Genomic DNA, 22,666 nt, shown 5'->3' on the forward strand with positions numbered 1-22,666 from the left:
TTTTGAGTTAATTCGTTTGGGGTTCGGAGTAGGTGTCTACTCCGAGGGTGGGGGCTTAGGTTTCATCATCATCACCTTTCATCATTTCATTAATCATCAAGAAAAATAATACGTAAGACATGGCTGTATGGGCATAGTTCCCTTTGCCTTACCCTTCGGGGAAAACCAAAACAAAAAAAATAAGTTATCCCTAATGGGGTGAGCTGAGCCACAAGTAATCAGAAACGACACTACTTTGATCTTATTAATCTTAAAATTTGGGTACTTATCAAATAAAATTACGTTATATAAGTATTAAATACATGATAATTTAATTGAACAATAAACATATTTTATTACATTTGTAAAGTAATAATAAATTAAATGGTACAAGGACATCATACTTGATAAATCAAGAGTCTCATTTAACATAACGTTGATAAATATCGTTAGTGGGTTTCAACATTTATATAGGAGGAAGTCTGAGGGTACGTTTCGGAGCAAGGTCTTCGATGGCGGCGGTGAATGCAGCTGGTGCGGAGCGCAGATACTGTGGAGGAGGTCCTGTATTAGGCACCAGATCAGGCAACGCACCACGAACTAACTTTCGCAGGGCTGCGTTGCGTTTCCTCAAAACCACTACATCGCTGTGCACTTTTTCTCGTTCTGTATGGATAATAATAATAGTATGGTTATGTAATGATATATAACTATAATATTCTTAACAAATTAACCACCTAGCCACGAACTTACATCGTGTCGAAATATGTATATAAGTAGAACTCAAACAATCAAGGACTTGATCTTTGCAAACAATATTTGAACTCAAAGCAGTAGATAGATAGTGATGCAGCATTAGAGTAGCTAAGATTAGTGTTATTGCTAATCGATCGATTTCGGTCCGTCTCGAGTAAGAATCATGAGAGAAGTCCACACGTTTTCTTAATTATATAGTCATAAGGTTTGATTTTGCTTACAAGCTTCCATTTATTATGATTATAACAATGACTGAATACCACGAAAGTATAGACGATAGGTATATTATCGTGCTTGACGCTTACCCTGCAAAGTATGGAGGTAGCCCTGCAGGCCAGTGAGCATGCCCTCCCAAAATTTATCCTTCTCTGGTGGATAGAAGTTTTTCCACTGCGCCCAATATTGTTCTATATCCTCGGTGGTTAACCGTCGCGACTTGGTCGAGAAATCTGGAGGCTTGACACTGTCACTGCAAGACAAAAATAATACAAGTACTTACAATAACTGGAGAGACAATGTTTTGAAAATCTTTCAATAACAATATTTTTGTTGTCTTATTTTTTAAATAAATAAATATATAACTGTGCAGTATAAATTTGAAAGCGAATATCTCACGAGTTCGTTCGATTTAAAAAAATATTACACACTTAAGTTAGTTATCAAACAAAAATAACCTTGCACACGTGGAGTACTTACAGTATATCATAAAGTCTTTTCTTTTCAGGTGGCACAAACTTCGATATAAATTCCCCTAGAGCTGTAAGGACTTGCATTGGTTCGATTTCCAAATTATGCCCCTCTGGAATCACATAGACAAAGACATACATTAGTTTAAAAATATTTCATTCTTCTTCGTTTTTTGAAAAACTTGCGTATCGACGCAATTTCATCGTAGAGTCGAGTAAAAATGAATGGAAGGAATCTCACTAGTTGCATTAACGCCTGTCGTCGCTGTATAAGGAATAAATACTACGTAAATACGTAGGTATATAACGCCAGCGACTGAGCTAAGTTTACCTCACCCCCGCACATTGGGTCGAAAGTGCTATTGCAGGGACTTACGATTCAACTTTCGTTTATCACATATTTGATTATGCCAATAGATACAGCTAATCAAACACAATAAATGTTATGTTAGGTCATTTCTTCCTAAAGTGTATACTTTGGTCAGAAAAAAACATTTTCTGTTTTTTTTGTATGAAACGTATCAAAGACAGTTAAATTTCTGCCAAGTCCATACCGATCCAGCCGCGAGACCTTATTTTCTGTAATCTTTGTCTAGTTGACTACTCAAATGCAAAATCAGCATCTGCCTAAAGTTGCAATTCTTTTAAAGAAATGGGTCAGAAAAGGACAAAAAAATTCAACATTTCAAAATTCAGTTTTATGTTTTATTAATTTATTATAAGCTTAGTTCTATGTTAAGTACTACACAGAAATACATTACAACACAAGTGACAAAGTTAAAATGAACAAAAAATTATTTTGAAGGTACCTACCCAGAACATTATAATTAATGAATAACCTTTACTTATGTTTTTTCGTTATAAAATTTCTCAAAATTAATTAACTTCTATAATACTATTGCTCGCCATAAATTGTGACAATACATTCTTACAACTCTTATTAATTGGTTACCTATATAAGTTTTAACAAAATAATAATATAATCTTAAGAGATAAACAAAAATATACTACTTGTAAAAGACAAAAGATATTAAATACAAAAAAGTTAGCCATTATTTTAAAATGCTATTCACTTCACTATCACTAGAACTATCTTCTAAATTACTTATGTCTATAAATTCTATATCAGATTCAAGCGGATAATGCAGCAAAAGCTCTCTGGCTTCGGAAGAAAGAATCATTCCCTTTTGCTTTGTCATTCGAGGTCTAAGACTCGTTATCACTGGATCAGAAGACAATAGAAGATTATGTTCAAAATGTCTTCATTTGTCGCTGTCCAACTTATTTTTCTGGAATGGTTCTCTCTGTATTTCCGGAAGTCTTTGTTACGAGCTTCTGCTGCTTCTTCAGATAGTTTTCCTATGGGCATAGCACCAAAATGTTTAATTATATCTGCTCCATGGATCAATATCATTTAATGATCAAACATCTTTGCAGTGTTTATACAGTACTGAGAAAATTTTGAATTTTATCCATTTTTGGTGCTAGGTATAGGAAAACTATCTGAAGAAGCAGCAGAAGCTCGTAACAAAGACTTCCGGAAATACAGAGAGAACCATTCCAGAAAAATAAGTTGGACAGCGACAAATGAAGACATTTTGCATAATCTTCTATTGTCTTCTGATCCAGTGATAACGAGTCTTAGACCTCGAATGACAAAGCAAAAGGGAATGATTCTTTCTTCCGAAGCCAGAGAGCTTTTGCTGCATTATCCGCTTGAATCTGATATAGAATTTATAGACATAAGTAATTTAGAAGATAGTTCTAGTGATAGTGAAGTGAATAGCATTTTAAAATAATGGCTAACTTTTTTGTATTTAATATCTTTTGTCTTTTACAAGTAGTATATTTTTGTTTATCTCTTAAGATTATATTATTATTTTGTTAAAACTTATATAGGTAACCAATTAATAAGAGTTGTAAGAATGTATTGTCACAATTTATGGCGAGCAATAGTATTATAGAAGTTAATTAATTTTGAGAAATTTTATAACGAAAAAACATAAGTAAAGGTTATTCATTAATTATAATGTTCTGGGTAGGTACCTTCAAAATAATTTTTTGTTCATTTTAACTTTGTCACTTGTGTTGTAATGTATTTCTGTGTAGTATTTAACATAGAACTAAGCTTATAATAAATTAATAAAACATAAAACTGAATTTTGAAATGTTGAATTTTTTGTCCTTTTCTGACCCATTTCTTTCAAAGAATTGCAACTTCAGGCAGATGCTGATTTTGCATTTGAGTAGTCAACTAGACAAAGATTACAGAAAATAAGGTCTCGCGGCTGGATCGGTATGGACTTGGCAGAAATTTAACTGTCTTTGATACGTTTCATACAAAAAAAACAGAAAATGTTTTTTTCTGACCAAAGTATACACTTTAGGAAAAAATGACCTAACATAACATTTATTGTGTTTGATTAGCTCTATCTATTGGCATAATCAAATATGTGATAAACGAAAGTTGAATCGTAAGTCCCTGCAATAGCACTTTCGACCCAATGTGCCCCGCACGGTCTTAGAGTAATAGAATAAGGAATAATACTGCGAAGTTGGAGCGGAATAGTCGGAGCGCTACTGTTCAAATTCATAGACACAGATACATTGTTGACCTACTGATGATGGGAAGTCTTGTGGTTCTTTTAATTTCAATGAATGCATGTGGCGTCCTAAAATGATAAATAATATTTCTTTCGCCTTTTCTTTCTACTACTGACCAGGACATAAGAAGGGGTTCGTAGGTCCCCCGGCGCCCGACACGTCTGCCTGCGTGGTGACGACAACACCGCGCGTGGCGGCGCGCCGCGTGGCCGCCGACCCTCCCGCGTCAGACGCCGCGCCCGTAACCATCAGGGGAGCTGTCAACATGCTCAGTAATCGCAAGCTTCTTATATGGAAGTTACAACACAAGTGCCTCATTCAGCGCTATCGAACCACTAGGGTCGATTAAATCTTACAAATACATATATTATAATCAAACGCCCTTGGTCGAGGTTCGCGCTCAACTGAGACCCTCAGGCCTGATGTCTTAAATTTTGCACCGAGCGAGAGCCCTCAGTGCTCCCCATTTGTCCGGCTAAGTACAATAAGTCACGTCAAACAAAAAAATAATTACAAGACAATTTAGAACATATGAATGCATGGGATTAACTGACTGGGAACCGATATTAGGTACCCAAATTTTAAGAACGTCTAGGGCCCTGTACCGAGGGTTTTCTTGCAGCTTCTTTTCCTCGGCTATACCTACAGGTTGTGAGAAGCTGCAGTAAGTATTTGTAGGTGGATGAGACGTTCGTTATGTAAATATTGACGATTCAAACTCTAACTAAATATGTTACGTACTGAATAAAGATATTTTTGACTTTGAATTTCGACATAAGTAATCAAAGAAATCAAGGATTTGCGTCATCGTAAGTAGGTACTTAATATTGGAAGTGAAGATGGCAAAGTTTAGATATCAGGAAGGCGAGAGTCGCATCAAGAGGCAAAGGCAGTGGCCCGTCCTGTGAGGTGTAACTGGCGTGATTTTATGTGGGGTTGTGCATTCAGTTTCTGACAGCACTGCTAGCCCAGTCTCCGCCAACTAGCATAGTTTTACCCATTTATGTAGGCAATTACGCGAAGAAGTACCTGAAGGATCGCCACACTTTTGTATTATTTCATCAGCTTCCGCCACTAGAAGCTGATCGTCTGGAGATAACTCGCTGCCTCTGCAAATAAAACTATCATTATACCAACTACTACTGCAAAGTTTCAAGTAGAGTTCTTTACCTATCTAACTCAACGTCGCGTGCCCTTATCATCTTCCATTGTGCCTAATTAACGGCATTTTTTACCCTACTGTGTCGAAGTATAAAGGAGAGTTATAAAGCTAGTATTTTATACACGTTTCTTTTTACATATACTACCTGAAGCCAACGTGGATGGAGCGTGAAGTGCTGGTGGACTGACTCCTGGCTATCGCAATACTGGCTCGTGCTCGTACCGCCGACGCCGCTAAAAGTATGGACAAACGATGGCTCAAAATAGGTTCGCATTTGACCTGGCGATGTGGCCTGAAGATTATTTTTTTGATCTGAATCAAAATGAAAAAAGCAAAAATGTCTACCGTTTCTTCCGCTCGAGCCGCGTTCTCTAACTTTACGTGTTATTTTGATACTAATTCAACTTATAAATTCATCAAACTGAAATTATTATGGTTTTTCATGTTAGGACTTCATATGAAAAGCAGCAGCGATTGTGCTCCGGTTACGCCCCGTTAGGGAAAACGGGCGCCAGTCTGTGTGTGAATGTATGTAAATACCTCTACTCCTGGCCGCTGCGCCGCCGTCGTCCGAGGTGGCGTCTCCGACCACATCGGTCATGGCGTCTTCCAAGCCCACGCAGATCGGACAGAAGGCGTAGTTGAGGAATGTCTCGCATAACAGCTCAATATCCTCGTCTGCTTGAATCTCCAGCGCCTAGGATTTATAACTTAGACCTGACGCACAAAAAGCCGCGACAAACGGGTTTTTTGTATGCGGTTAATAAAAATATCGCTACTCAACCCGCTTGATCAACGATATCTGAATCTTATATATATCTATTATATCTGCACTTAACTGCTGAATGTAGTTACCAACTGTACCTAAGTAATAGATGATGTTAAGTCTTTTCTATATGTACAAAGGAAAATATACGTTTAAAAACTAAAACCCAACTACGGAAAAATCACGCTAAAAAGAATGAAATATTTCGTTTTTTTCCGAATAGTGATTGTAGTTAACATCCTCAAGATGTAACGCCTTTAGATTCTAAAAAAGTACTTAATATAAAAAATACCATAAAAATAGCATCCAGCGTGCAAAGGTTTTTCGATTTTTGTTGAAATTTCTCGATAAGCTTTAGCAGTCGATCTTCAACCAAGAAACCAGTGTTATCTGCTACCAGTTGCAGGATATGTCGCACCTATAAACAAAAACACCTCATTATAATTATAATATCGCTAAACAACAGAAAGAAGTTCATAAATAGAAGGTAACAGATGTGTATTGTACCAATTTTTCTCTAGCGTCCTTATAATTTCTATCTTTCTTAAGTTCAGGTGACGTCTGACTCAGGTTTACAGTGCTGTCTGCACCTACTTCACCTTCTGAAATAAAGTTACAAAGTTATAGCATCATAACTCTTCTCAGCAGCATTAAAGTATAATGCTCAAGAGGCGGTACCGGACGCGAAAACTTCTGTAAAGTTCTAGTTTCTACGCACGTATTCACAGAAGATCTCTGCCGCAACGCGATTGCATGCTAGCTCCCGCTTCGCTCTCCACAACGCTACCATTACCAGTTACCACCCCCTGAATGTGCATTAGACTTTGATGTCCTACCCGAAGTGTTATTTACCTTTCTTATTAAGCGGACTCTTAGGTGGTTTCGGTGGCGGCGGCGGGGGTGGCTCGGCTAACACGTGCGCATGCAGAGCCACCTCAGCGTGCCGCAGTTCCTTTAATAGTTCGCTGCAACGTTCCCGAGACATGCGCCATACCTGGATGTATTGCCAACTCTCGTATGACCACACTTCACATAATTTACGAGACAAGTTTTCAAAGTGAGATAGTTCCTTACCTGCATAAACTTGTAATCATTGACTTGAGCAAAGTGATGAGCTTTCTTCTCGAGGTTGTCCATCGCCTGCATGAGTGTCACTATTTCCTCGTCTGCCCGCATTTCTTCAATGGCCCCGTCCTCAGCCGCCTTTCGGATCTTAGCTCGCAGAGCGTTGGCTACGTCTGACATTTTATTCAGTTTACGTTTTTGTTGCGAACGAACAAACAGGTTCTCTTCCTCCCGTTTTTTAAGGACCTGATTTATAAACGTGGATGTTTAGAACACGTTTTTAGTGAAGAATGCAATAAGCGATGCATAACGAAAACACTACTAACAATAGGCTCGCTTCATTCGTTCACTTTACCCAAAACACACACCTAATGGTGCCTACGCACACCCATAACACGCAACCTAATGGTATCTACGCACACCCATAACACATACTTAATGGTACCTAACATACCTGGTAGTTGTAGCCAATCTTTTCAGTGTTAATAAGACATGTCGCTTTCAATTTCTCCAGTTCCTTCTGCAGTTCTTGAATCAATGTCTCCAGTTCCGTTTTCGCTTCGCGATATTTGTCGTGATGGTCCCACATGATCCTTTCTATTTCGTCCTTGTGCGCTTCCAACTGTAAACATTCTAAATAAAATACCATACTAGCATCCAGTATGTAAACAAGCAGAGGTTTTTTTCTAGAATTCAATCTTATTGTTAGGTATCAGAATCTATCATAAAGAGTTCGACGATAGATACCCCAAACACGCCACGTAGGTAAATGCGTGGGTAACTCTATTAGAGGTAGACAGGTAAGTTTACCTGAGCTGCCTTTACAGCAATGTGAACGACCTCCTCCTTATCCCTCTGTTTATACAACGCCTCCCATCGCTTGTTGTTATGATCTACCATCTCTTCACGTTCCACATTCAAAGCCGCTTCTATAAGGCTCAACTGCTTGTCGTATGCTCTCTGCATTATTGTAACTTGTCTTTCGACTCTTTCCGACAGTTCTTTTATATCTTTATCCTGAAACAATCACGATAAAAATAAAATATTTCCATCCGTCGCCGTAAGAATTTGCGTGCGAAGGAGTGTCTAATTCTTCTTGTGTAATAGTTATAAAATTGCAAACATAATATTCACAATGATAAGGATCTACCAGTCATTTGGGTCATTATGTGGGTTGCCGGTGGCCTTTCGGCAATGTGGATGGAATGGAACCCTTAGTGAAAGTAAGAAGTACTGAATCTCACTTGTTTTTCAAGATCTTCATAATAGGCTATGTCCATCGATTTCAAATCGTTTTTCAGCTGATCGATGAGGCTATCTTTCATCGCCAGTAGCTCGTCGCACTTTACTTTTTGTTCTTTCATTGCCACGTCGATGTCCAGAGGGTCTTTTATACTCAGCATGGTTTCCCAGTTGGTGGCTACTGCTTCGTATGCCAACTGTGTGTCGACCGCCTCTTCTTCGATTCGATCGAACATGGCTACGGAAGAGAATCTCAATTAATCATTACAATAAGTACTAAGTGATACAGATATAATCTATATTTATCAAATCAAATATACTTAACTTACATTACCTACTGGTTTCTAATGAGGAAGTGCTAGTAAGGGTATGAGAAAAGAGGCAATTATTAAGATTTATTGAGGACAGAAGAGGCAAGAAGATTGGACACTTAATACTTAAGACACGACGAATTTATTAAAAACATCATAGAAGGGAAGCTACACGGAAAGAGAGCAAGGGGAAGACCAAGAAGAACTTACATGGAACAGATTAAAGAGAAGGCGAACGTCGTGTCTTATGTGGAAGTGAAAAAATGGGCCTTTGATAGACAAGAGTGTGGCTCTTAAATTAGTGATGACACTACCAACTAACTTACTTTACTAATTGTTGCTGCACACAACCTGGAAAGCGGGGCAAGTGACCCACCTTTCAGTATAGCACCATCTAATGAGATTAGTAACATCATCAATGGCGCCATCGTAGCAAGTTTGAACAAGACTGTATGGGATTCCATTAGTTCCAATTGCGCCCGTGGGGGCGCTGTTCATATTCCCATATTACTTTACGCAAACACACGGGAATAAAGATAATTCACCAGCCTAAGAATTGAGGTTTTATCTAACCAAGACCCAAATATTTGAAACACTTGTACCTTTCATTTTCTCGGCACAGGTGGCTCGGCGAACCACTTCTCGCTCATCAACCGTGACTTTGACATTGGTGACCTTGGCAGCGCCATCGAGCGCTAACCTCTGGAGCTCCTCGGCTGCGGCGGCGGTGGTCTGTTCCACCAATCCTGCCTCTTCCTCTGCCAACGCTTCTTCAGAAGGCGCTTCCGCTCTAGCAAAATATAAAATTGTATAAGGGTAATGCGTAAATTCACGCTCGTAGTTCCCAATGGGGTGAGTCACACTCTCGCCACACCACAAGTAATCAGGTACCCACTTTTGATTCGAAGTCATATGATAGATGAACACAATCAAGCAGAGGAGATTTCTGAAACTATCTAGGTAGCATAACATAATATAAAAAGCCTATATGCGTTCCACTGCTGGGCACAAGCCTTCCCTCAATCAACCGGAGTATGGATATAGATACATAGATACGCTGCTCCATTGCGGGTGTTTACGGGTTTTCTAGAGTTAGCATATGGCAATAACCCGCCAGGCGTAGGCATCTTTCACAAACTACTCAAATACTTCATAAGTTATTATATTAGTTACCAGCCTGTTTTGACATTATCATCAGCGCGCCACATCACACCATATCTAGGGAAAAAGAGCTATACAATAACCCATGTCTTACCTTTTGATCGCCTCCTGTCTTCGCTTAATGCGGAGTGCCCTCGCCGCCTTCCTCTCCTCGGGGTCCTCGGAAGTAACCTGAGGTTCCTTTGGAGCCAAAACATCTTCCTCATCTTCATCGAACATTTTACTTATTACAAAATAATATCTCTTCCAAAAATACGTGTCAGTGTGACAAAATAAATACGCGGAAAATGTTGCTATGGTAACCAACACATATCGCCTTGGAATCTGCTTCCATAGTATGCTATCGTCATATCGCGCGCGACGCGATAAAATTTAATATGCACTACATAGCATACTGCAACTGGTCACGACTGGTAATAAGGTAGGAGATGTGTAATATTTGTATGGCGCGATGGAAGCGGAGATGTGAGCTTTGCGCGGATGAGATGTGTGCGGCGTGCAGTGAGCGATGTAGCAATGTCACCCTCCCGTGGTGGATACACCAGAGCTCGTAAACATCTCGCTAAGTGGAGTCCTGGTCTTAGTCACTGACAAGGACTGTCCCTCGTTTGAAATGTTTGCTATACTTACTAAAATACTTGTCCCATTTTGTTGCTGTAGTGTTCAGTGTAGGTGTAAAAATATTGTGTAGGAGATACTATGTTTTTTTAGAGCAGAAGCATCCATAAGAAAAATCAACCATATCTTTTAACTTTTCCTGTTGCAGCCATGAGGGGGAAGTGGTTGCTGCTTCACCTTTCTTAAATAGTCATAGCAAGTGTTGATTACCCACAGGACAGATAAGGTTGCTTTCATCTAAAGATATAAATAGTTATACTAAATAAATAAAACAAAAGAGCAACTTTATAAATTTTGTTTACTTAAATTTACTTTTTGCTGTTAAGGATGATACCATCGTATTTCTGTTGGAACCACTTCATGGCGTCCTCCTTCGTCAGACGATGAGGGAAACCAACCTTGCCAGTCTTGCGTCTCCTGTGCGCCACATTGAAACCTGAAGACAAAAATATGTTTCAGTTAGGGAAACCATACGATAAATGGGAAACAGTGTGATATTGTAGTAGCCGTGAATGTTGGCGGGCAGTATTTAGTGGGGGGGGGGGGGGGGGTTTGGGCCAGTCGCCGTTGGTGCCTCTCCACTGCCTGCTGACATCCAGTTTGCTACTTATAAACCATAAGAGACTTACTTTTGCCCATAAAACTGTGCACTGTTTTGAACTATGCAATGTATATGACTGATGACTTAAAAAACATTTTCTTATCAGAGGAAAAGTCCATAGAAGGTACAAATGGAATTTTACTTGATTAATAAAGCTTATTAGTAACAAACATAGAATAATAATAAGTCAGACCCCAGTGTTAAGGGCGCTCACTTTAGGTAGGCATTTAAGAGTAATTAAGAGCCCTTAAATAAGTTCAATTCGATAAAGTAGAAATTTACTATTTAAGTCATGTCAAGTGTCATAGAAATGAGAAGCAAAAACCCTTACTAGATATCAAACTTGTTTCCAAACCCAATAAAGATAACATCATCATAAATAAATTATCTTTTAAGGGAAAAGGTTAATTTTATATAGCACATGCTTTACAGAGGGAAGTTATGCAAACCTTCACTCTTGAACAAATGTGCATGTTCAAATTGATGCACAGTTCACTAAAGAATAAATTTAAAATTAGATATTGGACACCATTATCAATGATACACTTATCACAGGACAATTTCAATTACACTAACACATCCAAAAGGTATTATGGCTGAAGACAAGGAACAGCCAAAAGATCAACATCATCAGTTGCTTGCTTAAAACTAAACACAATGGAAAAAATGTATAAATCATACCTGGCCGCCCAAGGACAACGTAGAAGTCAAGACCGTAGATACCAATAGCAGGGTCATACTTGATACCCAAGTCAATGTGTTCCTGGATACCGAAACCGAAGTTGCCAGTGGCAGAGAAGTTGTCACGCCTCAACTCGTATTCTCGCACCTACAACACAATGGAGAATATTATTTACTTATTAAAATATTAAAGTGTATTTGGGAGGAAGTACAGATTATTGAGGATTTATTTTCTACATAATTTCAAACACTGATGAGACACAGTAAATGGACTAATTAAATTATACTTTAAATTAAATAGTATTTCTGAATTATTTATTAATTAAACCTTATTGATATATAAGATAATTTACTAACATAGTTCTTAAGTTTGTTACTAACCAAATGGATTTAGTTGTTCGATAATAAAATATTTTTATTTATTTTTTTAATGATTCTCAAAATTATAAGAGTACCTTAAGTCCCCTCTCGAGGATTTCTTCAGCTTTGGCACCACGGACAGTGCAGTGTACAGCGATCTTTTCATTACGGCGGATGCCGAATGATCGCACAGTATAGCGGGCCTTCGAGAACACGGGCTGTTGTCCAGTCAGCTGTTCCAACACCTAAAAAAATATATTTTTTTTATTATAGATAGAATAAGTAACTATATTAAGATTTTCATATTTTAAAATATAATTGTCATTTCTTCGAGTATTCTGAGCAGTAAGTAATTAGTACTCAGAAGTTGCAAATCAGAAATGTTAATGTTGCATGAATTTACAAAGAAACACCAATGTTGGATGAGTCTTGAACAAGTTCATGCAAAAGTTGACATACCTATACCTCTATAATGTTACATTTAACACAGTATAGTAATTAGACAAACACTAAAAAGCTTTTATATTTCAGATAATACATACCTAATTCATAATTTGTTGACCACACTATATACTCAAAAATAATGTTGTCTTGTAAACATTCATTAAATTACTCTTTGTTTACAATTTTAAAACCTCATCTAACCTATTAAAAAAAACAAATTAAAATGCATGTATTCCTGTACTTAACTCCTCGCATGTGGAGTTTATTAGTACTAGACGACTATGCAAAAACATAACCTAACTTTATTACCCTATGTTTCTAACAATAAATCTGAACACGTATAACAAATATCCAGGAGACAATACTAACCTTAGCAGCACGTGTCAGCCTGTCACCAGACTCTCCAACACAGATGTTCAGGCAGAGTTTCCTGATGTGAAGGTTTCTCATAACATTTTTGGAGTTGTCTTTCGGCGGCTTTTTCTCCTTCTTCTCCTTCTTGTCCTTCTTGATTGCGGGCGGTGGTACACGCTGAAAAACGTATCAAGCACTGTAATATAACAACTTCCCATAATTCTTGTTAATATTTCAAGTTTCTCCTTCGTATAGGTTAGCCGTATTTGTGGCCATGCAAATATGGCAATATCGTAAAAATACAGGCTTTAACATCATCACTACACAATAGCATGTCACTTCCACGTAATAATTACTCAGAATCCTCACTCATTTCACTGATTAAAAAGGATAAAGTTATATTATAAACACAAAAACACCTACCGCCATGGCTACGAATTCCCAAAAGAAATTACAAAACCATAGACAAAAGTTCGCAAAGTGTCAAAAATGACAACTTACATTTAGTGTGACCGTTTTATAAAAATTGTAGCCCTAACAGTAACTAGTTATATAGTAACGATGGACGTAAGCTTACGCAAAGAAAATTTTTATTATATTGATTATTTTTCAGAAATAATAACATTTATTTCTAAAATCTTTTATTTCATATTTTATATAAACATCCTTCTTACAGACAACCCTATTTTTATCGATATAATAATCGATCTTAATCAATAATTTTAAGTTAACCACTCTAGAACTGTAAGATGGTCTTTTTTAAATAACGGATACTTATGTTATTAAAAAAATATTATTCTAGCCATCTGAGCCATCTGTCACAATCGTAAAAAATTACCACGACCACGTGTGTATTTAACAGAACAGCAAACACACATATTATTTTTATATAATATCGTAACAGGTAAATATGTTAATATTAAGATTTCATTAATAATAAGTATTATTCTAGTGACATAAAATAATAAAAATAATTAAATTAAATAAAAATAAATTAAATTTTATTACAGTTTTGCTTTAAGCATTACACTACCCCAAACAGAATAATTTAACATGGCATCGATGTATTTTGTAGCATTATCTATTATATAATAATTTAAAATAAAATAGACCTATGTTCAATTCCTAAAAAGACAAAATGAACTCTCGGTATAGTATAGTTACAACACTTTACACCTCAACTACATATTGGATTATTCAACATTTTATTTCAAGTTTAAAAAAGGCTATTGAATATATTGTCAAATTATTATCACGTACCTATCATACGAAATGTATATACAACATATTTATTGAGTTATTATTTATTTTATTGCAGGTAGTTTTTTAATTCAAGAAACAAATAAGTTTATTTTAATTGTTCCGTGAAGATTCTGCCAAATATGGTTAAAAAACTTCAAGGGTTACATTGCACAGTATGTAACGTATTCACAAATTCTGATAATCAATTAAATGAACATTTGGAGGGATTTCGACATTATCAAAATCATAAGAAAAAATCAATGAGCTTAGTATGCTGCAATTGTGAAGCAGGTTATAACTCTCGCATTTACGTTCCAGTAATTGCAGTAATTTTTATAACAAGTTATATTTTCTTCTATGCTATAATTAGGTTGTTTATGTAACATTCACTATGGTGAATAATAATAATGTTGATAGCCATTACGATTAATTTAACGACGCCTTAAATTTCGCGCCATAATTTTAATTGGCGGAGAAGTCGTTCCCAAGCGTTCACGGCTTCTATGCGCACGAACGAACGCGCAGAACAATGAGGTAGCAGCCATTTTATGTCGGTGTCTAAGAAAAACATAATTCGAATGGCCAATCTTAACGAAATTGTGTAATTAGTGCTATAATTTATGTGTTTCTGTACACGCTACTATAAATAGGTGTTTCTTTACTTATGTGAGTAGAAACCATGTTTTACTATATATAAGTAACGATAAATTAGCATAAGCGCAATGAAACTTGCATAAAAAAGGAATAATAATAAATTTATATCTCATTCCCTCCATACATTATGAAAGGTCGCTGTATTTCCAAAAGGAACGGGTCTTTTATTTGTTAACAATGTTCATGTTTATCTTTTGTAACTAGAATCTTTTATCTGCAAATAAATTCAAGTTCATTTTGTATACTATTTGGGAATACGATATGACATAACTTTCACTATTTAACAGCAAATAATGCATTGCAAACTTGTATTGTTTACATTAGAGCAAATAGTGGTCATTAAATTACTTGTCGCGTAACAACCGGCGTCGCGCAGCCTCGGCCTGAAAGTTGGGGACAAAATTCAATAACGAATTGGCCATTTTATTGATGACTGGGGGGGGGGGGGGGGGGAGGCTGGGTGGAGACAGTCGGTCGGTGAGCTTCCGCCATTTAATATTTTGTTAAGAATTTGTTGCCCTCATGTTTTATTCTTGTTTACATTTTCACGGACGTATCAGTTGTTAATACATGTACGATAACATATACAATATCTACATGCGCATAAAATACAGTAAAGATAACAGTGCCTATAGTTAGTATTGTGTGTTGTGTTGTGTATAGAGTAAGATATCTTTGTATACCCATAATATAGGTAGCTTTTAGCACATAATGGACATTTCATAATAATTATCTATCTTTCTCATTGTACTACCTCAGTCAATGGCCTACCTAATCAATGTAGTAAGTAGACGTAGAAGTTATAAAATTAATGCTAAATGTAGTACTTAACACTTTATGTGGGGCTTTTCGCTTGTTGTTGTATTAATGTTGCGTTGGTGTTAATTCTTGTTATTTTTTTCTTTTATGTTATTGTTTTTGATCATAAATTAAACTAATTTAACTGCACGTTCAATGCTTTTTATTTTCCATTACCATTATTCCTTTTTTCTACTCCTCTACTTTAATCTGGCATTTAAATAACCAAAAAGTCTAATATAAGTACATACATAATTAAACTCTTTGAAAAAGTGTACGCTCTATGGCCTATAAAAGCATTGTTTACAAAGTGTAACTGTACTATAATGTCGCCAAAAAAGCATCGTTGTTGTTTTTTTTTTTTTTGACCTGGATACTGGCACCTTTACTTTGTTTGGTGCCATAGATATACTATAAAAAAAAGTATACATTTGCCGCCATTTTCCCGCGCGTTGGAAAATAAATTGGAAAATTTTTGTGTTTCGTTTAAAATTACGTCGTCGTAGAAAAAGTATTGTATGCAACGTTGTATAACTAGGTCAAAAAATGCTCGTGGCGTCTCTTATTGCGATGTTCGCCAAGGCTCACATCGCAACTCACGCCACTCGCATTTTTTGACCCTTCTTATACAACTGTTGCATAAAATACTATTATTAAATACCACAGTGGGTCCCATTCCCATTATTATATATGAGATCTTAGTGTACCGTAGTTTAGTGTTTCATTTAACGTATTCATTTAACGATCATGTTGCTTGGAATTTCTGAACATTTTTAGGGTTCCGTCATGGGATCAATTGTTTCTCCATCCGTCTGTCTGTCAAGCAAGACCCTTTTTCCCGAGAACGCGTAGAGATATCATTTTGAAATTAACATGTAATACATGTCTGCGGTCTATTAAAGTTGTAAACTTAAATCAAGCTTTTAGATAAACGCAATCCAAAGATACAGCTATTTGAGCCTTTTTGTCTAACGTTACGCAGGTAAATCAAAACCTATAGCGTACTTTCTATAGATCTAGAATCATGAAATTTGGTAAAGAGGAAGGTCTTATCAAATCGTATTTTTTTTGTTTTATCACTAAAATATAATATTTTATTGGGATTACAAACTTGTTTGCAGTTGGTTAGTTACTCGCAAGCTATGTCGATGTATTGTATACAATAGTTTTTCAATAACAAAATCAAAGCGTCTCATAGAGATGAATACTATTTTGTACATTTACAGCAGTTTCTACGGAACCCTAGGTGCACGAGTCCGACTCGCACTGGGCCGGCTTTTTATAATAATTATTGTAATTTGGTTAATGTTTTCACTTTTACATTTTAATGGAAACTTTTAAATGGATCATGTCTTCTCCAGCATAACTTAGTATTGACAATGTTGATTGTCAGGGTCGTATTTATTAACACTATGAAGTATAGTATTATCCATCTTAGGACTTTAATACAAAGTGCGGTTAAGTTGTCTTCTGGTGGTCCTATCCACCTCAATAAGGAATACAATACGATCATGAATTGAGACTGTTTGTTATACCTAGTTTAATAAATTATATTCACATTCCGCCTGCTAGAAAATTTACCAGAAATTAGCTAACCTACACTATCTGATTTCTTTTGTCAATACAAATAATGAAAAAAAATTGGTAGTTGTGCACTTCTTTATTTTTAAAATTACCCATTATGAATATGAAGTCTCTTGTAATTAATATATAAATAAAAGATAATTATTCAAACTCTTCGTATCAACAGTGGCTGCAAGTTGTCTTTGATTACTTGTGGCTCTGCCCACCCCATTTGGGATTACGGGCGTGACTTTATGTATGTATGTATTCAAACTCGGTCTTAGGTATTTAACGTATTTTTTATACTATTTTATATGAAGAAAATAACATAGTTTAATATTTAGTAACTTCACCAATAAACCTCAATATAACTCAACTTGCTTTTTTTCATTATAATTTTTTTTAACTCTTCTTCTGGAAATCTAGGCCTCATAAGCATATTTATTCTTGTTATTTTATTCTTACATAGAAACCGAAAACTTATATTTTTGACATATAACAATGTTTGGAGTGACGTATATATTGCAACGCAATTTTTTTTTAATAAAAAACTTCGATGTTGTTTAATCGACAATAATCGATGATGGGTCAAAGTTATCGCCTCACCATTATCTCTATTGTTTATGATTTTTGGTACGGTAGGGTTGTTAGCATAAAAAAGGGCGAAGCCAACCACCAAACGAACCACGAACACTTTTCAACGAAAACAAAAAAAACCGTTCAACATTTAAAATATTCCTTTCCAAAGGGATAAAAAAGTTAAAAAAAAAAAATTAAAATATTCCGTTTTTTACTTTTTTATTGGTCTGAAAAAAATATTGGTCTGAAAACCGAGGATTTATAAACACTTCGGGCTTTTTAGCGGGAAACGGGAACGGGACAGTTGCTTTCTTCATTGAATAATCTAAATAATTAATACGAAGTGGTGTTTTGTGGTTAATGATCGCATTAAGTTAGTCGGAAGACATTCGCGAGTGTTATTACATTGGAGTATTCAATAAACAAAGTGTATCTGCCTATTTTCGCTTCGTGCTAGGAAGCCGCTTCATAGCTCAAAAGTTTATGCGGACTTTTGAGTTAATTCGTTTGGGGTTCGGAGTAGGAGTCTACTCCGAGGGTGGGGGCTTAGGTTTCATCATCATCATTCATCACCTTTCACCATTTCATTAATCATCAAGAAAAAAAAATACGTCAGACATGGCTGTATGGGCATAGTTCCCTTTGCCTTACCCTTCGGGGAAAACCAAACAAAAAAAAAAAAAATATAAACACTTCGATAATTATATCGTACATATATTGTTTTACTTTAATTAATTAAGTATTTCATTTATAACCAAATGAATAGATTATGTAATTACTATAAAAGTGAGAATCTTTTCGAAAGTAATTAAACCCACATTTATGCAATTAATACACTCACGCAATTTAACTCTGATAAAGTTATTCTATTATTGTTTATTTTAACAAACCAGACCTTACTCTGACCTTATTAGAATCAAAGTAACGTAATAAACTAGTGAACATCCATGACCAGAACCATGATTTAAAAATTGTTGGATTGCTAACAATTTAGGTATAGTGTTTTGTTTTTACACCTGAAATACAGTGGTAAATGGAACAGAGTTTACAGAGTACCTAAAGCAATTTTAAATAATTAATTTTATTTTTTTATTGTTTCTCTGCTCTTTACCAAAGTATAGTATGTACTGTACTTTTTATTTGTAATAAATAATATAGGTATACTTAAGCACTTGCTGTTGGTTCATAATCGTTTTTATTTGTAGTTTAGTAATGGTGCTGATTCCTGCAGACCTCCTAATTTTATTTTAAGTTATACCTTTCATACCGAAAAGGAAAGCGATGTATGACTAACAGCTGTTAATTTTAAAATGAATGAATAAATGACACAGCCCAAAAGCATCTCACTGTCCTGCAACCCGGTTGACATGTATTGTCAACTTAATTTAGTCGGATTATACAGCTACAGCACTAAACATCATCTTCCTAATGTTATTCCATTTTGATGAGGTTATTTGATAAGCCTGGTTTTTTTTATACAGCAATGTTCCTAAACGTAAACTAAAAGTTTAAAAGGTTTTTTTAATTAAGATTACGAAATAAATATTTAGCCTATTGATTACTCTTTATTTACCTTTTCGACAATAAGTTAACTATCACACAAGTATAATACCTATACTAGAAAGTGTCTGTCATAACTTGGCAGTAGGTAAAGAAGTAAAGATTCCTGATAGGTAAGTATAAAAAAAATTAACAACACTTAAAAAGTATTATTATTTTACAAAGACAACAAGAATTGACAAGGTTTTGGGGAGAAGAGAAGCTGTTTTTGAGTTTTTTTTAGCCTGGGTGCTAAGACTGTTAGGACTACATGATAACACAGACTGTGGCATACATCATTGTCTTTTAATGGTTGACAATTGGCATTCACAATCCTGCATGCCAGACACATTTATTTTCCATCAGCAAGACTGGTGGCATCCAACCATCTTATTCATGCATGGACTTTGCCAACCAGCTAGGCATCCTCCGTAGTGTGTCATCCAATGGTTTCTAGCAGTGTTGCCAATAAGAAAAACGCACTGACTGACGTTATTTTAAATATATTTTTTACCAGACTGAATGAGAATTTTGTTTGCGCAGGTGGCAGAATTAAGAATGGGCGGGCATCACCGTAGTCGCCATTAGTTTCCCCGCTCACTGGGGCGTCGGGGGTGTGGCGCGGGGCGTGGGCGTCCCCGTGCCGCCCCCCGGCGACCTACTCGCCACCATCTCCATGTTCGAGCAGCAGATCAAGGCCGAACCCATGAGGTGAGGATACACATCTATTAATCCACTACATGAGCGTTTGTTTTGCAGCAGTAATTCTAAGGATCCTTGAACTCAACGAAACACGTTTCCGATACTAATGTATACTTACATGTAGCTTGAAATTGCGAAGGGACCCTAGTCATACCACGGTATCAGCCATTGGAACTACAACAAATGTCAGGAAACAGATCTCCCAACAGCTACCTTACTTTTTTCAGTCTCAGCAATCTTTATGCACTGGTTGTTAAAGCAGCATAATTGAAACTCAATGAAATTGTTTCAGCTTCTACACGCCCCACTCACACGTCCATACCGGTCCCCCTACAATCGTCCGCTCAGACTCCAACCATCCTAGTATCATCAATATGCACCATCACCAGGAAGACTCGAAAGACAGCCTCATAGTCCAACAACAAGTACACCAACAAGAAATGATGGAGCATCAACAACAGGATATGCAACAGGATGATGAGGTATGTGCAACCCAAGTGTCGTTATGTCCTTTCCAAAATGATGGACTGCCTATATTTATGGGCTGATTACCTGTCACCAGCTTATATTCATCTCAGAATGAATATCGGAAGCGGTTGTGGGTTATCTTGCTAACGACTTGTGGCCCTCCCTACTTAGGGATCACAGGCGTGAGTTTATGTATTTATAATGTTTAAAATCTTTTTGAGGCTACTTGTGACGAAGCCCAGGGTTGGAGTGCTTATAGTGAGTATTAACTTGTGTCACCACCAGGGCTTGGATGATCTGAGAGTGCAGCATCATCGTCACCAGCAGGATTTGATAGACCAGCAACATGATGATCAGGTGAACATAATTATTATCTATTTTTTCCATAAATAAGACTTCAGTCTTTGAATTATTAACATTTCAAGTGTTTTCTATTAATTGGCAACACTGAAATTAGATTTTCTTTTTTGACTAAAATTTTAATAAAAAATATTCATCCTTTTTTCACTAGATCGTACTGATTCTCTCTTAAACTTTCAATAATTCTCTAAACTTTTAACAAGTGTATTTCCAAACTTTTGTCAATTACTAACAAAAAACATTCTTTGTTAAGTTGTTGAGTACTCTTTGTAATATAGTCATGTATTTTACAGTTGAGCTTCAAAGGCATGGATGATGATGGAGTAGAAATGGAAATGGATGGTCGCCAGTGTTCTCAGGTACATCTCACATTAATTAATTACGAAGAACAAAACTATTTAATTGGGTTTTTTGTGTATTGGTGAACAGATAAAGACATTCAGGGGTTCATATCTCATAACTTATTACCTGTCTAATATCGTTTTATTTACTAAATTCTACCATACATACTTACCTATATTTTAAAAATAAGTTTTAATTAAAATATATACCTAATCAGGTTTCTTTAAAATCAATATTTCATATCTAACCAAACCAATATAAGTAATATTATTTTCATCAGGGTATGGGTGTGGATTTGGGGTCAGTTCAGACTAAAATGGAGGTATCGAATGGGGGTCAGTCGGCACCGCGATCCAAACCGCAAGCCTGTAAGGTAAGCATTGCGTCCCTTAATAAAGTACCTCCATTCCTTTCCACAGGCGAAACGACCCACTCATCACTATCAATGAGTATCAACTTAGAACAAAGGCCGTTGAAAAACGCTGATACACCAAATGTGCACAAATAGGTTGTCCTAACAAAAATGACCTTTATTGATCTGAAGTCTGCCAGAATTTTTCCCAAGAAATCGGTTTCCATTCAGCTATAAAATTGTCCCTATTCCAAAGAATTAAAAACGCCATCGATGCAACTATGAATATCAGGATCTCGTATTCTAAACTCATATCCCTTATTGGCGTTCTAAAGATACAAAATAAACTGAATATGTTTACAGGTTTGCGGCAAAGTCCTGTCGTCTGCGTCGTCCTACTACGTCCACATGAAACTGCACTCTGGAAACAAACCCTTCCAGTGTACGGTAAGTCATGACTACCCACATTTTTTTTTTTCGTTTTTATAACCATTATTTGCAAAATTATTCCAACAGGATGTTGAGTTAGTAACATTCCGTGTTAATTTGCATCTTCAAGAACAACACGACGACTTCTAACGACTTTCACTCAGTTCATTTCAGTTACACTTTAGACTTATTTTGTTATATCTAGTCTTAATGTATCGGCAAAGACTATTAAATGACGATAGCATCTGTAATATGATATAGGTATTAGAATGAAACACTGCTCTATTCCCCTTTATTTGAGCAGGGGAAGGCTTGTATTCTGTAGAGATATTTATTTACATACATAGGTACATAAGCTCACGACAGAGGTTGTCAGAGAAATATTCACTGCTCACCGAGCTTTCTGTTAGACCAAAGTCATAGGTGGTATCGCCGACGTTTTATGCTTATAATAATGTCAATGTCGCCTAGCCAAACCCAATATTGAAGGTAAACGGTTTGACGTTGACCAGGTTTGCGACGCGGCGTTTTGTCGCAAGCCCTACCTGGAGGTGCACATGCGCACGCACACAGGCGAACGGCCCTTCCAGTGCGATCTGTGCCTCAAACGCTTCACGCAGAAGTCCAGCCTTAACACGCACAAGCGCGTCCACACCGGTGAGTACCAACCTGTTTTATCATACACGAAATACACATATCAGTTTCTGTGTTGGAGAGCGGCCTTTACAGATAATATTTTTAGATTTAACATTTTTCGCGCCATCTTCAAGTTTCGTGTAAAGGTCCAGGAAAGAGATGTGGTGAAAATCAGTATGTCCCATGTTATAAGCGCGAACTTTCGTGTATTC

The 22,666-nt window shown here is 36.4% G+C and overlaps 3 protein-coding genes across 24 annotated transcripts in view; 1 reads left to right on the forward strand and 2 right to left on the reverse strand.

Moving 5' to 3' along the window:
• The window catches only part of LOC126373555 (zinc finger protein 271-like), a 64,291-nt gene that overhangs the window by 27,364 nt on the left and 14,261 nt on the right, over nt 1–22,666 (forward strand). For 5 of the 22 annotated variants that reach the window (XM_050019698.1, XM_050019704.1, XM_050019700.1 and 2 more), the window contains exons 1-9: nt 13,558–13,694; nt 14,109–14,698; nt 19,709–19,876; nt 20,160–20,349; nt 20,621–20,692; nt 20,989–21,054; nt 21,318–21,410; nt 21,753–21,836; nt 22,331–22,475. In XM_050019698.1, the coding sequence (XP_049875655.1) occupies nt 19,842–19,876; nt 20,160–20,349; nt 20,621–20,692; nt 20,989–21,054; nt 21,318–21,410; nt 21,753–21,836; nt 22,331–22,475 (685 nt within the window). In that variant the 5' untranslated portion in view covers nt 13,558–13,694; nt 14,109–14,698; nt 19,709–19,841. Of the gene's footprint in view, nt 1–2,260; nt 2,271–13,554; nt 13,695–14,108; nt 14,699–15,450; nt 15,470–19,708; nt 19,877–20,159; nt 20,350–20,620; nt 20,693–20,988; nt 21,055–21,317; nt 21,411–21,752; nt 21,837–22,330; nt 22,476–22,666 lie in introns of those variants that run through there. The other 17 variants (XM_050019709.1, XM_050019713.1, XM_050019702.1 and 14 more) reach the window with 11 other exon arrangements.
• Nucleotides 378–9,951, reverse strand: LOC126373563 (dynein regulatory complex protein 1-like). The gene is made up of 16 exons (XM_050019725.1): nt 9,827–9,951; nt 9,174–9,361; nt 8,263–8,498; nt 7,829–8,035; nt 7,473–7,640; nt 7,028–7,264; nt 6,806–6,947; nt 6,461–6,555; nt 6,246–6,371; nt 5,728–5,884; nt 5,333–5,420; nt 5,055–5,134; nt 4,142–4,282; nt 1,432–1,534; nt 1,041–1,204; nt 378–645 (listed from the first exon to the last, which is right to left on the reverse strand). The coding sequence occupies exons 1-16, from the start codon at nt 9,949–9,951 to the stop codon at nt 446–448; spliced, it is 2,457 nt and encodes an 818-aa protein (XP_049875682.1). The 3' UTR covers nt 378–445.
• Nucleotides 10,631–13,297, reverse strand: LOC126373591 (60S ribosomal protein L11). The gene is made up of 5 exons (XM_050019775.1): nt 13,214–13,297; nt 12,806–12,967; nt 12,088–12,237; nt 11,633–11,780; nt 10,631–10,786 (listed from the first exon to the last, which is right to left on the reverse strand). Exons 1-5 carry the CDS (start codon nt 13,217–13,219, stop codon nt 10,659–10,661), a joined length of 594 nt encoding a protein of 197 aa, XP_049875732.1. The 5' UTR covers nt 13,220–13,297; the 3' UTR covers nt 10,631–10,658.

Source organism: Pectinophora gossypiella, chromosome 16, assembly GCF_024362695.1.
Source record: "Pectinophora gossypiella chromosome 16, ilPecGoss1.1, whole genome shotgun sequence".
NCBI classification, from domain to species: Eukaryota; Metazoa; Arthropoda; class Insecta; order Lepidoptera; family Gelechiidae; genus Pectinophora; species Pectinophora gossypiella.

Coding starts and splice junctions, on each gene's coding strand:
- LOC126373563 (XM_050019725.1), bottom strand. CDS start 9,951: ATGTTCGATGAAGATGAGGAAGATGTTTTGGCTCCAAAGGAACCTCAG. Junction 7,265..7,472: donor AGATTGGCTACAACTACCAG/GTATGTTAGGTA, acceptor TTTATAAATCAG/GTCCTTAAAAAACGGGAGGA. Junction 6,372..6,460: donor AGGACGCTAGAGAAAAATTG/GTACAATACACA, acceptor TTTTGTTTATAG/GTGCGACATATCCTGCAACT.
- LOC126373591 (XM_050019775.1), bottom strand. Junction 11,781..12,087: donor TCCTCGAGAGGGGACTTAAG/GTACTCTTATAA, acceptor ATTGTGTTGTAG/GTGCGAGAATACGAGTTGAG. Junction 10,787..11,632: donor CGTTGTCCTTGGGCGGCCAG/GTATGATTTATA, acceptor TTTTGTCTTCAG/GTTTCAATGTGGCGCACAGG.